The sequence below is a fragment of the Ailuropoda melanoleuca genome, chromosome 2 (assembly GCF_002007445.2).
Source record: "Ailuropoda melanoleuca isolate Jingjing chromosome 2, ASM200744v2, whole genome shotgun sequence".
NCBI lineage: Eukaryota > Metazoa > Chordata > Mammalia > Carnivora > Ursidae > Ailuropoda > Ailuropoda melanoleuca.
In genome coordinates, this window is record NC_048219.1 from 3685296 (window position 1) to 3699748 (window position 14453).

The 14453-nt window shown below is 52.1% G+C and overlaps 2 protein-coding genes across 5 annotated transcripts in view; both read right to left on the reverse strand.

Annotated features, from left to right (window-relative positions):
- The window catches only part of TCEA3 (transcription elongation factor A3), a 37466-nt gene extending 27660 nt beyond the window's left edge, over positions 1 to 9806 (reverse strand). The window contains exons 1-4 of one of the 3 annotated variants that reach the window (XM_034646329.1): positions 9623 to 9806; positions 4480 to 4542; positions 4072 to 4177; positions 3429 to 3570 (exon numbers count right to left, since the gene is read on the reverse strand). In XM_034646329.1, coding sequence (XP_034502220.1) covers positions 3429 to 3570; positions 4072 to 4177; positions 4480 to 4542; positions 9623 to 9691 — 380 coding nt within the window. In that variant the 5' untranslated portion in view covers positions 9692 to 9806. The remainder of the gene's footprint in view (positions 1 to 3428; positions 3571 to 4071; positions 4178 to 4479; positions 4543 to 9622) is intronic. The other 2 variants (XM_034646322.1, XM_034646335.1) reach the window with 2 other exon arrangements.
- Positions 9807 to 12714: 2908 nt separating this feature from the next.
- The window catches only part of ASAP3 (ArfGAP with SH3 domain, ankyrin repeat and PH domain 3), a 47749-nt gene continuing 46010 nt past the window's right edge, over positions 12715 to 14453 (reverse strand). The window contains exon 24 of one of the 2 annotated variants that reach the window (XM_034646361.1): positions 12715 to 14385. In XM_034646361.1, the coding sequence (XP_034502252.1) occupies positions 14372 to 14385 (14 nt within the window). In that variant the 3' untranslated portion in view covers positions 12715 to 14371. The remainder of the gene's footprint in view (positions 14386 to 14453) is intronic. The other variant, XM_011228384.3, reaches the window with a different exon arrangement.

The following is a 14453-nucleotide window of genomic DNA, read 5'->3' on the forward strand; positions in this document are numbered from 1 at the left end:
TATAAATATATATAATGTATATATATAATATATAAATAAGTATTATATATAACTACAAAATAGTTAAATTAAAAAATTAGTTAAATTAAAACAATAAATAAATTAAACAATAAATATAATTAGAATACATTACAAATAAAACATTTTATTTTTACAAGGAAAAACAATCTGAGAAAATGATGCCCATTTTTCAGGCCACAATACCGAGTCTTAGAGACTAAGGGTGTGAATAAGTGATCAAGTTCAGCCCAGAACTTAGCTTTTCTGCTCTCCAATCGTCTCCTCTCCCATACCTGCCGTCCTTGTAGGCCTTAAAAAAAATCCCTTTAATTCAGGGATGGGATTCAGGGATGGAGCAAAAGGAAATACATGTGTCCAGGCTGTCGCCTTCCCCCAGGTGCCTGTACTCCCTATTCTACAGGTCAGTTAGTCCCATGTCCCGTTTGGATCCTCTCCCATTGGTCCAGCCTCTAGTCTTTCAGCTTCATCTCATAAGACCCCCTCCCCATCCCCGCCCTTCATTGGCCCAGGTGCTCAGAACCGGCCCCAGGTGCAGCCAGACCAGCCATAGCAGGAACACAGGGAAGGCACGGGTACAGGTGGCCTAGTGATATTCAGGAAATGTTAACTCCGCATTGGCCACCGTGCAGAGGAGAAGGGGGGGCTCCCTGCCAGCCAAACTTCTAACCCCTTTGCAAAAACACAACACGCCATATGAAAAGTTAAATGTCAGTTAGGATTTCTCCAAGCGGGATACGATTGCAATAGGAGCACCATGAAAGGAATACAACAACAACAAGATTACAGAACTTGACAAGTATTGCGTGTTACAAAGCAGACTATAAAATTGGCAATAATTATACAGAAAGTCAGCCGAAGAGAGAATGGAAAGAAAAACCATATACCAAAATATTGAGTGATTGTCTTTGGGTGGTGAGAATGTGGGTGTTTCCCCCCCCTTTTCTCTATATTTTCCATTATTTCTACAACAGATTTTTATCACTCTTACGTGTTTATTTTTTAAATGGTATTATTTGTTCTGATTTCAGAAGCAACACGGGATCATTATGGGAAGAAACCCAACAATGCAGATTTTTAAAATTTTACTATAGTAGAATATGGAGCTTTTCTTAATTATAATCACACAGATATATTTCTGTTTTTTAAAAAAATGGTTTCATTACTTTTTCTCATTTAAAAATTAGTATATATAGGGGCGCCTGGGTGGCACAGTGGTTGGGCGTCTGCCTTCGGCTCAGGGNGGCTCAGGGCGTGATCCCGGCGTTATGGGATCGAGCCCCACATCATGCTCCTCCTCTATGAGCCTGCTTCTCTCTCCCACTCCCCCTGCTTGTGTTCCCTCTCTTGCTGGCTGTCTCTGTCTCTGTCAAATAAATAAATAAAATCTTTAAAAATAAATAAATAAAAAAATAAAAATTAGTATATATTTGTTGGAAAAAAATAAGAAGAACAGAAATCTGCAAAAAGAAGAAGGAAAAAAACTTCTCAATCCTACCACCCAGATACAATCGCTGTTACCATCCTGGTATATATCTTTCTCATCTTTTTTCCTATACATATACATAAAACTCACTTAATTTTTTTAACTTATTTTTTTAGTAAACTCTACGCCCAACACGGGGCTGGAACTCATCACCCCAAGTTCAAGAGTTACATGCTCTACTGACTGAGCCAGCCAGGTGCCCCTCACTTAATTTTTATAAAAATGGGGTCATACTATATGCTACATCATACACAGCTTCTCTTAATACTTAGTGAATATTTTCCCATGTCATTAAATTTTTTTCTACCCAGCAGTTCCTCTCCATGGAGGCCCTATCAGCTTTTTGAACATAGTAAGTAGTTTTTCAATGTGTGGGACTGTTCTTCTGTGCATGGAAGGGTATTTAGGACCCTTCCCCACAGCTATTTGCACCGCCCAAACTGGGAATAGCGTGGTGAAGGTATGTCTCCCTCCTGGGTGAGATCTTTCCTTCGACAGCATCATTCCCTAAAGTGTTTTCTGCAAAACACTTGTTTTATAGGATTATATTAACATTCATTTAAAAAGCGTTCAGAGATTTAAAATGTTTCAGAAATGCTCGCAGAAATATGTTACACATACAACATTTAGTCTTTATGCTTTCATCTGGTTAATTCCTTTTTTTTTCCTTAAGTGATCTCTACGCCCAATGTGGGGCTTGAACTCACAACCCCAAGATCGAGAGTCCCATGCTCTTCCGACTGAGCCAGCCAGATGCCCCTAATCTGGTTAATTCCGTAAAATGAATTCCTTATAGTGGCTATACTGGGTCAAAAGGTATGTTCGTTAAAAATGTAGATATATCATGGATGATATTATCCATATAATACCTACTGTTATCTACCATCAGATACTATGCGGTATTATCTAAAACAGCCTCCTTACCTATTAGGTGAACAAATGCAGATCCCCCTTCCGCCCACCGGAGGAATGAAGTGCTCTAGTCACATAGGGAACGGGTAGGATTTATTTATACATTGATGAGGACTTTTATCTACTATCATGGATAAGGCATTTGGGTCTCTCTGAAGTCATGCAATTTGGGGGACCCCGGCTAGGTAGGCAAGGGGGAATGGGCACGGAGTTAAGACAGACAACTTTTCTATTCTTCTCAGCAGAGGTCTGGGGGTCTGATAAAGACGGGATCCCACTCAGTCACATAATAGCTGTATGGTCTTGGGAAAGTCCCTGCTCCCCAACCTTTGGCTTTCTCCTCACAAAATGGAAATGTTGAATAGAGAGCCAACAAAACACTTTACTTTCCTAACGGTTGAGTGAGTTCCTAGCCCCATTTACCTGGAACCCTGACAAGGGTGGGATGTCAGCTGTGTTACTAGGCAACGTTGCTTACAGCAAATGAGCCCTGATTGGTAAATTACGCCCAGACAGGAAGGGCTCTGAATGAAATATAAATAATTAGTGGAAAACCATAGCTTTTGGGGGCTGCCCCGAGGACAGTGAATCCTGCGGGGATCCTAGCAGCTTTGTCTTCTAAGTCAGGGTTTCCCTGCCCACCCCCTCCCCATTGTGGACTCATTACCCTGCATCCGCGTAGAACAGAGAATAACTTGCAGGCTGTGTGGTCACCTAGCAGATGAGAAAAGCCTGGGCCTGCCCTGCTGGCCCACTGCGCCTCTTGCCCCGGTGTCTTCCTAGGTGAAGCCAGTGCCGGCGATGGCCTATTTGGTTCTTACGGGTCTGTTTGATTGAGCCCAAGAAGACCCCCCCCCGCCGCCAGGGGCCCCGTGGAAGGTGAGAGCAGTAGCTCCCCCCGGGGTGTGAGGATTAAACGAAGTTATATAAACAGAGACGTTATACAAACAGAGACGATGGCAGAAGTGTGTGACAAGTGTCAGCCCCTTTCTCTCCATCCCAGAAAAAATACCTGTCTTTGGGCTCTTCGCCTCGTTTTTTCCTCGGTGGAGAAAGGCCTGTCTCTGCCTTCCAATCGGAACAGTCAAGCCCTTTTTCCTTCTTTGCTTTGTCTCTCTCCTCTCCTTTTTCTCCTTTGGGGGGTCCAGGGGAGTCTGAAAATGAAAACACAGCATAGTTCCCAAACTGAGCTGTCTCCGCAGACCCCAGCACGACTTCGGGGAGGGAGGACAGCCATAGCCATACATGCCCCCAACACGCCTGCACACACACACACACACACACACAAATGTATTCATACACAGATGCACATACAACATGCACATATGTGTGCAAACCCGCGCTCACACAGGGGGCCAGAAAGTCATCTGCACATAGACCCTGTTCATACAAATGCATCTATATAGACAGGTGCTCTCTATGTAACACGCAAGCACACGGAAATACATACATATAGGCGCACGTACACAAAAACTCACATGTCTACAAATGTTGCCACGTGTAGATCAACACTGGCATTCCCCACTTAAGAGGCGATCTGTCATTTCTTAAGTCATTTGACAAACATACACTAAGTGCCTGCTATCAGCCAGGCATGGTCCCAACCCAGGCGATGGGAGAAACACACGGCCAGGGTCGACCTTGCCCTCTCTCACCCAGCAGCCGCTTCCAGTTTTTGATGAGGACTTTGGCCAAGGACACCACCTCCTTGTCTGAGCAGTGCTTGCGGACCCCATTGACGGCGACTCCAATCCTGGTTGTCTGCAAAGCCAGAGGATCAGGGCTGGTCTTCAAATGGACACACAAGACTGGCCGTCCTAATTGGCAAGGTCTGCCCTGGCTCAATGCCCCCTGTCCACAGCCCCAGCCTCTCCAGAGCCCTGGCCCTGAGCCCTGGCTGATGTCATAACCCTGGTCCTGTATCTGAGGACCTGACCCTCCCATCAGAAATCCCTCCCAGACCCCACCCTTGGAGGGCTCCCCCACCCCAGGTCTTTCTCTTCCCCAGAAGGTCTTCCCCGTCCCCCAGGCAGAGCCCCCAAGGCTTCCCAGCCCCACCCCACCTGGAGTAGCTGGATGGACATCTGACAGCTGTTCAGCTTCTTCAGAAGGTCGAGGGCCCCTTCCTGTGGGAGGCCACAAGGTGAGGGCGGAGGCCATGGCTCCTGCCCCAGGTCCCTTTCTCACACTGTGTGGTGTTGGCGGGACAGAGGGGGCAGGAGGAGGCGGGGACTGCTCGGCTACAGGATAGGGGTAGACATGTGGTCAAAGGACAGGCAAGGGACAGAAAGAGGAGGAGAGGGAAAAGATTCTGCCGCAGACCAGCTCCCTCACTTCATCTCCCACCACCCAGCTGGCCTCCAGCCGAGCGGCCCTGAGCTGGGACCTGGCTCTAACCACGCCCGCTGACCCAGCCTCGGTTCTGCTGTTCCTTCTCCTGGGCACGCTCTCCCCTCCCCCATCTCGTCCTCTAACATTGTTACTTCACGGCTTCTTGCTACTGCTTTTGTGTCTGCACCCTCCTTCCCCCGCTTCCCGGCTGTGAGCTCCTGCAGGGTGAGGGTCATGCTTTTTTTTTTTTAATAGCTTTATTGGGATATAACTGACATGCAATAAACTGCACGTTTGACGTCTGTGTACACCCATGAAACCATCATCACTATCAAGAGAATAACACAGCCGTCATCCCCAGAAGTTTCCTTGTGCCCCCTTGTGACCCCTCCCTCCCTGCACCCCAGCCCCAGGCCCAGGCCCCCAGGACTCTGCTGTCACTTTAGATACAACTTGCATTTTAAAGGGTTTTATATAAAGAGTACTGCAATGGGGCTTTCTCCTCTGGCTTCTTTTACTCTGCGTAACTGACATTCATCTATGTTGCGGCAGAGATCAAGAATTCTTTATACTACTGAGTCGTTTTCCATCGTAGAGAAATACCACAACTGGCGTATCTGTTCACCTGCTGGTGGGACTTGGGGGAAGTTTCCAGTTGGGCCACAAATAAAGCTGCTAGGAGCATTCATGAACAAGTCCTTGTATGGACAGATACTTTCATTTCTTGTGGGTAAAGAGGCTGTTTTAATCTCTGAAACCTCAAGGTTTAGCACACAGCTCAGTGCTCCCCGACTGAATGACTAACACAGAAAGCAGAGGTGCGAAGGGAGAGTGGGAGGGGAGCAAAGGAGCCTCAGATCTGAAAATCTGCTGGCTGCCAGGCCCCATTTCAGCCTTCTCCCTCCTGCTCCCACTTCCCAGAGGCCAGCCCTGCCTCCTGTCCCGAGATCAGTCCCCCGGGCAGCACTAGCTGACGGTGTCCTCTGCATGCCCCTTGCCCTGGTCTCATTGTGCCTTTCCAGCTGCCAGCCCCCGCCCTGCCAGGCTTCCTTGCCAGGACCACATCCCAAGAGCTGCCCTCTGTCAGCCCTCAGCCTCCCTTGGAACTTGGGTTTGCAGTACGTTTTTGGAGGCCTGACCTGCGGACATGCGTGCGTGTATGTAAACGTGTGGTCATATAACTCTGCATGCGCCACTAATTCAAGGCTTACCCTGTTCTCGGTCCTACACCTGCATTAATTCCTTTCTCACACTGGCCCTGCGAGGTATGTACTATTACCATTCCCATTCTTACGGAATTATTACCCCGTTTTCACAGAGGAGCAACTCAAGAAACAAGGAGATTAAATACGTCATCACAGGTTACAAGGCATTGAACTGGGATTCGCGCTCAGGCCCCCCGGCTCTAAGCACGATACAAACTGCGTCTAGATGGCCTCACAGCTGCCTACATGTGTGCAATTACGGAATCGCAACCTGAATAAGGGCAGGGCACGCTGCTCAAGGTTTAGTGCCCAGTTCTCAAAAGAAAAAAACCACCTGATTTGTAGTGTTTGTCAATTTCTGTAACGTCACTAGTCCTTCTGTGGCCAATTTCAAGCTACCAGTGTGCTGTCCCTGAACTAAAGGAGATCCTGGGAGGAGATGTGCAGAACCACACATTATATGCTGTTTCCACCGTGTTGATGTAATCCAAGTAAATCAGCTCTAGACCGTAGATGAGAATGAAATGTAGTAAAACAATTAGCAGTGATGACTTTGGAGTATTTATTACCTTTGTTTTTAATGTAATTTACTTAACTCTAAGTATGTCATTTAATTTTAAAAATAATGGCTCTACATAGGAAATGTAGTCAATGGTATTTTATTTTATTATTTCTTAGAGATTTTATTTATTTATTTATTTATTTATTTATTTATTTATTTGAGAGAGAGACGCAGACTCCCCACTGAGCAGAGAGCCCAACCCAGGACTCGACCCCAGGACCCCGGGATCACGACCTGAGCCGAAGGCAGATGCTTCACCAACTGAGCCACCCAGGCGCCCCAAGTCAATGGTATTTTAACAGCATGGTACAGTGACAGGTGGGGGCTGCATCTGTGGTGAGCACGGCGTAATGTACAGAGCTGATGAATCGCTACGTTGTACACCTGAAACCGATGTCACATTGGATGTCAACTATCATCAATTAAAAAAATAAAATAATGGCTGTATTTCACAACCAGCTTGCAAAATTCCTGAAAAATCAACCGTGGCTGTTCAGCTGGTTGCAGCTCACCACTGGGTGTGTGTCTGTATGTCAGTCTGTACAGCTGGGTCATGTTGGAAACAGCCAGAGCCCCGGCTACGGCTGGGCTCACAGAGCTCCGCGCGAGAGTTGCCGGGTGTGATGCTCCGTGGACGGGGATGGGGTGTGCAGCCAGCAGTATCCCTGGTCCACGTGCGGAGCTGCATAGATGCGGCTCCCAGCAGTGTGTCTGTGCGTCTCTGCGGGATGATGCCTGTGTTATCATCTCTGAGCAGGCAAGTGTTTGGGGGGGGCTGTGTGGTGTACACATGTGTGTGTCTTTCTGGAAACATGATAGTCAGTGTGTCCGTCACGTCAGCGCCGGTGGCCACGTCTCCTCTGCAGTTACGTGTGTAGATGCCTGTCGAGCTCTGGCGGCGTGTGGCTGCGTGTGTGTGTGGAGCTATGTTTGTCGTGTGTCATTGTGTGTATGTGTTGCTGTGGCTGTTGGTGTTGGGCTGTGGGTCTCAGGCTGCTTCAGTTGTCCGCTCACAGCGTCTGACAAAAGCCATAAGTAAGTTGCTGGGACCCATGAATTGGCAGCGAACCCCAGGCCTGAGCTGCAACGTGGAGGATCCGTCTTCTTACAGGAAGTGTGTCCTCCTCTCCCTAACCACTGCTGGGCGGGCCCGCTTTTGCTCCCAGAGCAGGCCCCACCTCTCTGGCCACAGGCCCAGAGCTCGGTGCCCACCCAGATGCTGCCGAGAGCCCAGGCGCAGACGTGGCCGTAGAGGAGCTCTGTCTACAGAGACCCTGCGGCCACACTGGCCTCTTCCCTGCACAGAGCTCTGGGTAATTCCGCAGGAATCCATCCCCAGGCACACGGCTTCCTCTTCCCATTCCACAGAAGAGGACACTGAGGTCCAGAGAGGGAAAGCAGAGCGGCGAGCCCAGGGCCAGAAAAGGAGTGAGGGGGCAGCCAGGGCAGGTCCCTTCCTCCTCAGCCAGAGCTCTACTCCCCCAAAACTGCTTATCCTCAGGTGTCCCACTCCCACCCCCCCACCCCCTGCCCAGAATCTGCTGGCCCAAGCCCGGGGTCAGCAAGGGTTAGGGCTGTGAGGTGGAATTCAGCTCAGCAGCCGGGGGCTGAGCTCCACCACTCCCAGCTGGGAAAGTGCCCTCGGATGCGGATGCGAGGTCAGTTTCACGGGGTTTGGAGGATCCCGGGAAGGGGGGTGGGGGGAGGCTGGGCGTGTAAGGGTGATGGGCTCCCAGCAGACTCCGAGGGTTTCTGTGTCCTGCCTGGCCGTGCAAAGGCAGGTGTCATTCTCTAACTCTCACCAAGCACCCATGCAAGTTCTCCCGAGGGTCTTACACATCTTCCACCCTCACACTGCCGGCAGAGACACTCCTTCCCGGGAGGTAGATAATCTCATCTCTGCCCTACAGGTGAGGAAACGGGCAGACTGGCCCTTATACGGACATGCACTCACTGTGGCTACTCTAGGGCTGCTTGACAAACTCCAGGGCTCCGGTGACTCTTCCTTCTTCCCTGCTCTAAAGCTCCCCTTAGGGTCCATCCCTTTCCCAAGCTCCTAGAGTCACAGAATGGGCTGGAAAGACAGGTCCCGCTCCAGCACCGGGCTATGGATGGTGGGACTAGGAGAGCCCTGGTACCGGGTGAGGTGGGGGGACAGTCTCAAGGGCTACGCTCTCCTCTCCTCCCTCTCCGGGTGTGCCCAGGCCCTCCCAGACCCAAGGCCAAGTTTGCTCTGGCCAGGCAACACGGTGGCCGCCAGCCTGAAGCAAAGATCAAGGTGAGGATCAAACATTAACTTCAAGTCGGCGTGAGAGCCCAGGGCCCCGCAGGTAGGGCCGTCAGTCTGGATTCTCCTCTGGGCTGGCCCCCCCTCCCCAGCCCAGGCCTACAGCCCGTCCCCATTTCCTCCGCCCTGCTGTCTCCGAGGGGGCCCGTAGCTGCCGGGCACCTGTTCGGCCCCCACCCGCCCGGGGCCCCACCCTGCGGCCAAGTTAAGGGAAAGTTGCAAGTAGAACCGCTCCTGGCGCCCACGAGCTGTGAGGTTGTGGGATCCGCGGTGCCTTGCGGCTCCACCCCAGAACCACCACTGCGCTGAGGGATAGAGGCGGCTCAGCACCCCACATCAGCTCAAGTTTCTTTGCCCGTTCTCGGGCTGCCCAGGGTTTTGTAATCCACCCCCCTCACCCCCCGGCCGTTCCTCCTTCTCTCCCGCCCCGCTGTCGCCGCCACTCCCCGGACTTTGCACACGCCTTGAGTCCCCGGACTCCGAAGGTCCTTTTCCAGGTCCCGATGTCTTCTCTCGCCTTCCCGGGCCCGGCTCAAGCTACCCAGGGCCCCCGAACCCCACTTGTCCAGAAGGGTGTGCACAAGCCTCGTCTGTGGGGCCCGCACGACCCTGCCCGGCGCCCTGGGCCCTGCACACGCCCACCCCGGGGATCCCAGCCGTCCCCAAGGGGCGCTGCGTCGTGCGCCAGCCGCGCTTCCCTCGGGCCCCGGCGTCCCGCACGCGCCTCCCGGGCGCCGGGCCAGCACGCGCCCCCGGGACTCCCGGCTCGCACGCGCCGCGCCTCCCGGACGCGGGGGGTGGCCCGATCCCTGCAGCCTCACCGTGTTCTTCCTGGCCACCATCTTCTCGAGCTTTCTGGCGATCCGCAGCAGCTCCGCTTCCCGGCCCATGCTGGCGCGCGACGCCCGGCCGGCGAGGGGCTCCGGGGCTGCCGGAGGCGCAAAGGCGGAGGGCGCGCGACGGCGCGGGCCCCAAACCCACACGACACACACGCCTGCGGGGGCGGGGCTCTCCCCCACACACCCCCCTCGGCCCGCCCGCCTCGCGACCGCAGGGGGGAGGGGTGACGTGCACTAAATATAGACTTCAAGGACTCGCCCGGGCAAAGTTTGCCCGCGCTGGCGGGCCTGGCCTCCCGAGAGGGACGAGGCTGCGAGAGAGGGCCCTGCACCTCGGCCCTTCTGCCGAAGGGAGATTTGGCAAGTGGGGAGCCCGTGGTCCCCGGACACGAGACCCCGAGGGTACCCCAGAGCTCGGGGAGGAGTCCTGGCTCCCGCGTCCCTGCAGGGTCGTCGCAGCTCCAAGCGGGCGGCCCTAGCTCCGTGCCTGCGCCCAAGTGCAGGCAACTTGGGGCACTCGGATCGTGTTTCTTGCGCGGTGGTCAAATCCAGCTCTGCGCTGCCGGTGCTCGCTCCTTCGGGCCACGGCCTGTGTACACGCGTGTATCCAGGCCCTCCAGTTCCATTTGTTTCGTTTGCTGCAGTGACATTTGCGTTTCTAACAAAATCCCCCGAGTGCAGCAGGCGGGGCTGCCCCAGGACTGCTCTCTTAGTCGTGAGGGTTTGGGGGATTCTTAGGTGCAACAAACTTTGAGAAATACTGACCCAGGTGCATGGATGCCCCTAATTTATTCAGGCTCAGGCCACTGCTTCCTCAGTGGGATTGGGTCTGCAGGGGTCTTCTCAGGTGAAAGGAAGAAAAGAGAATTGTGCCCCCAAAGCTGTGCACACATCTGTGTTCCCGTGGAAGGACCTTCCAAGTGTCCCCAGCAGACCCGGGAAGAGTCCTAAACTAGTGAGCTTAATTAACCCGAAATTATCCTTTTGTTGGAAGAGGGGCTTAGGGACCTGGAGGGGAAGCATGAAAAGTGGTCGATGCTGTGTCCAGAGTGGGGCACGATGGCTCGGGGTGTTCAGTGACATCTCCAGACTCGCCTGAGAGAACTTTAGAGAACCCCACCGCACCTGGGTCACGACTCCTTTGCTGCTGAGTCACCTGGGACTGTGGTAGGAAAGGGTGGGTTTTTCTTTCATTCAACAAATGCATTTTGAGTCTAAGTGACAAGACAGAGGGGTCCCAGCAAGCTTGAGATGCAGTCTATGGACGAGAGAAAACCTAAGCAAATTTAGACGCAATCAATTCTGTGTTATCACAATCGGGGGGAGGGTCAGGAAGAAGTGAGGGCACTTTAAGGACACATTTGAGGGACCTGCTCCAGTGGGAGGGGTCATCTGCTCTGAAGAAACGAAGTTTAAACTTTGGGGCAGAAGTGCAAGGGTGGGAGATGGGGGCAGGAAGGGAGTGTTCACATGAGAGATGAAGAAACAATCATTCATTCATTCAACATATATTTATTGAACACCTACTATGTGCCAGGCGGTTCTAGCCCTGGGCATCCAGAGAGGAACAAAACAGTCCTCCCGGAGTTCTGAATGTGCAAAGCTTAGGGATGGGAGTGTGCTTGATGTCAGGGTCGGAAGAACTGAAATATTGTGGGGCTGTAGATAGAGGTTGGTTTGGGGGGAGACGGGGCAGAAAGCCAGAGGTGAGTGTGGTCTGACCACGCCAGCATTATGGGCCACTTTTAGGAGGTTAGACTTTATCATTTTGGGATGTGGGGAGGTCTCTTGGCCAACTCTCAAGCAACCTCTGGGTTGAAGGGACAGCTGTCTGAAGTTACTCAGGATTGCCTTTTTTTTTTTTTTTTAGATTTTATTTTCAAGTAACCTCCACACCCAATGTGGGGTTCGAATTTACAACCCCAAGATCAAGAGTCAAACACTCCACTGACTGAACCAACCAGGCATCCCAGGATTGCCTTTTCAAAAAAAGAAAAAGAAAAAAAGGAGAGTTGATTTTCCTCCAAGTTCCCCACAGTTCTCAGCCTAAGTTGTATGACATCAACAGAAGCCGAGATGCCTACGTCATTGGGGCTCAAAGGACCCTAAGAAAACACCAAGTCCAATCTCTTCATTGTACAGATGGGAAGACTGAGGCTCAGAGAAGCCCAGAGTCGCACTGCTCAACCGTATCAGACACTGTTGGTACCCACTGTAGTCCCTCTGTCTACCCGTCCTCACTTGGCCATCACAGCAGGCCGTGCCTGGACGTACTTCCAACACTGGCCCACAGCTCGGAATGAGGGCTTCAGAGCAGGCTGGGGTGCTTGGGAATTGACACCTGCAGGAAGGACCCTCAGCCAGCGAGAGACCAGAATTGGTGGTAAACACACCAATTTTTTCACTTTCGGTGGGACAACTCAGAAACATGCTCTTTTTAATTTTTTTAAAGCAATTTCTACGCCCAACGTGGGGCTCCAACTCATGACCCCAAGATCAAGAGGGGCATGCTCTACCAACTGAGCCAGCCAGGTGCCCCAAAGAAGTTCTTTTTCTTTCTTTTTTTTTTTTTTTTAAGATTTATTTGAGAGAGAGAGAGTGTGAGCGAGAGAGAGCACAAGCAGGGTGAAGGGCAGAGGGAGGAGACTCCCTGCTGAGCAGGGAACCCGAGACGGGGCTTGAACCCGGGACTCTGGGATCATGACCTGAGCCGAAGGCAGATGCTTAACCAACTGAGTCAGCCAGGCGCCCCCCAAAGACATGTTCTAATTAAGAGTCTCTCAAAGGTTCCTAAGATAAGCCCTAGTGCACGGGGGTAGCCCCTCGTTAATACACCCCGTATTGCTTTTTGACCCACTGTTCCACTCCCTACTTCCTCATTACATTTCCTGGGATCACCTTGCAAATTATAAACTACGTGCCCCCAAGTCGTTGTCTCAGGGGACCTCAAACTGAGACAAGGACTGTGGCTGACTTCAACTGCTGGGCTCCCGGCTCCTCCAGCCAAAACTTCCTTGGCACCGGTGTTTCTGAACCTGGACATTAACATTCTGGACATTCAGGCCGGGCTGATGCGTTGTTGTGGGGGCTGACCTGTGAACTGGAGGATGGTATCCCCGGCCTTTAGCCACTAGATGCCAGTAGCACCCTCCAGTTGGAACAGTCAAAAAAAGTCTGCATTGCCAAACATCCCCTGGGGTGAAACCAGCCCTGCTTGCAAACCTCTGTTTGCGCAGCTTCAAACCAGGCGTCTTCCTTAGTGGATCCAGAGAGAGAATCCCAGGCCCTAGGATTTCCACCCCTTCCCTATTGTTCTTCAGATCCCACAAATGAAACCACTGGAATTTAATCCAAAAAAATATTTTATTAGAGATGAGTGAGATAACAAGGCTGAGATGAATAAAACCAGACGCTGGAGGCCCAGAAGACAACCCGTTCCTGTAGGATCCCAGACCAGTCAGGTCTCCAGGGTAAACAGCCCAGCCTCCCGGGCCAGACTGCTTCGTTGGCCATTGGCACCCTCTGGCCTCTCCTGTCTGGCCTGGCCCATCCCTGCCAGGGCCCAGCGCCCGGTGCCCATAAAACTGTGTTAGAGATTGATGATGGCTTAGCTGTACCTGTTCTCTATTATGGGGCTGACAGTCACGGTGGCACTTCTGGGACTGGGAAGCAGAACCTTTAGCCCCTGCCTTCCCGTTCCTGTTGTTCTCCTTCCTCCTTTCTTAGCTCTTTCCACCCCCAAGACTGGAAGGCTCCTGAGTTGACCAAAGAAAAAGGAGAGAAGGGAAGGTCAATCATCCCAGAACTTTCCTTCCTGCTACATCAAGGAGAATAGGCAAACGGGGGTTACTCCTAGTCTACTTCCTGACTGGGGAATAGAGCAGGTCCCCGGGAGGGCTGTGCCATCCCTTGAAAGGAGTGCTAGCGAGTATTTACTTAACAGCCAGTACCGCATGAGCGCTGGCCAACCAGAATGGATGCGAGCTGTAGACAATGCAGTGTCCCATCGGGGTAAGGCAGCAGATGGGCCCAGGACCATCCCCTGGAATCTAGCCCTGCCCATTCCCAAGCCCAGCCTTTGGGATCAGCGTCCCAGCAAGGGACCACATCTGCGAGACCCTTGTCTTACTCATGTGGCATCTGGACATAGAGAGGAACTTAGTTAAGGAATACTAGACCAATGAATGAAGACCCTTGTCTTACTCATGTGGCATCTGGACATAGAGAGGAACTCAGTAAAGGAATACTAGACCAATGAATGACCGAGAAGGCAGCCCCTTGGCTGGCGGAATCTCTGGTCTGGAAGATGGAGGTGGGTTGGTCCTACTCTTAGGGAGCCCCCAGGCTGATGGAAGAAACATTGTGGTCTGGTGAGAGATTGAGGGTTCTGCAGCTAAAGCTAGCTCATGAGTTCTCAGACCCAGCCATAGGGCTCCATGGGCGGTGGTGGGACAGAGGGGAAGGAATTGCCATTAGCCCTAACATGGAAGGGGTCCGTACCCTTGGAGGGGTCACAGGCCCACGGCAGGGAGGAAGGCCAGCCACAGAGGCACAAGGGACAGACAGAGCAAGACCCAAGGGAATGGACACCTCAGCTCCCCAGTCTTGCGGGCTCAAGTCCTAGCTCTGAACATTGGGGTCCAACGTGGGGTGAGTTCAGGCATGCAAGGAGCTAGCCTTGCAAAGGCTGCACAGAGCTTCCAGGAGAACCCCTGTCTTGGAGCCCTCTCCTCAGTGAAGCCAACCTGGGGAGAGAAGAATGAAAAGTGCCATGTTCTAAGTACCTGTATTATATACCAACTGTTTCTCTCCC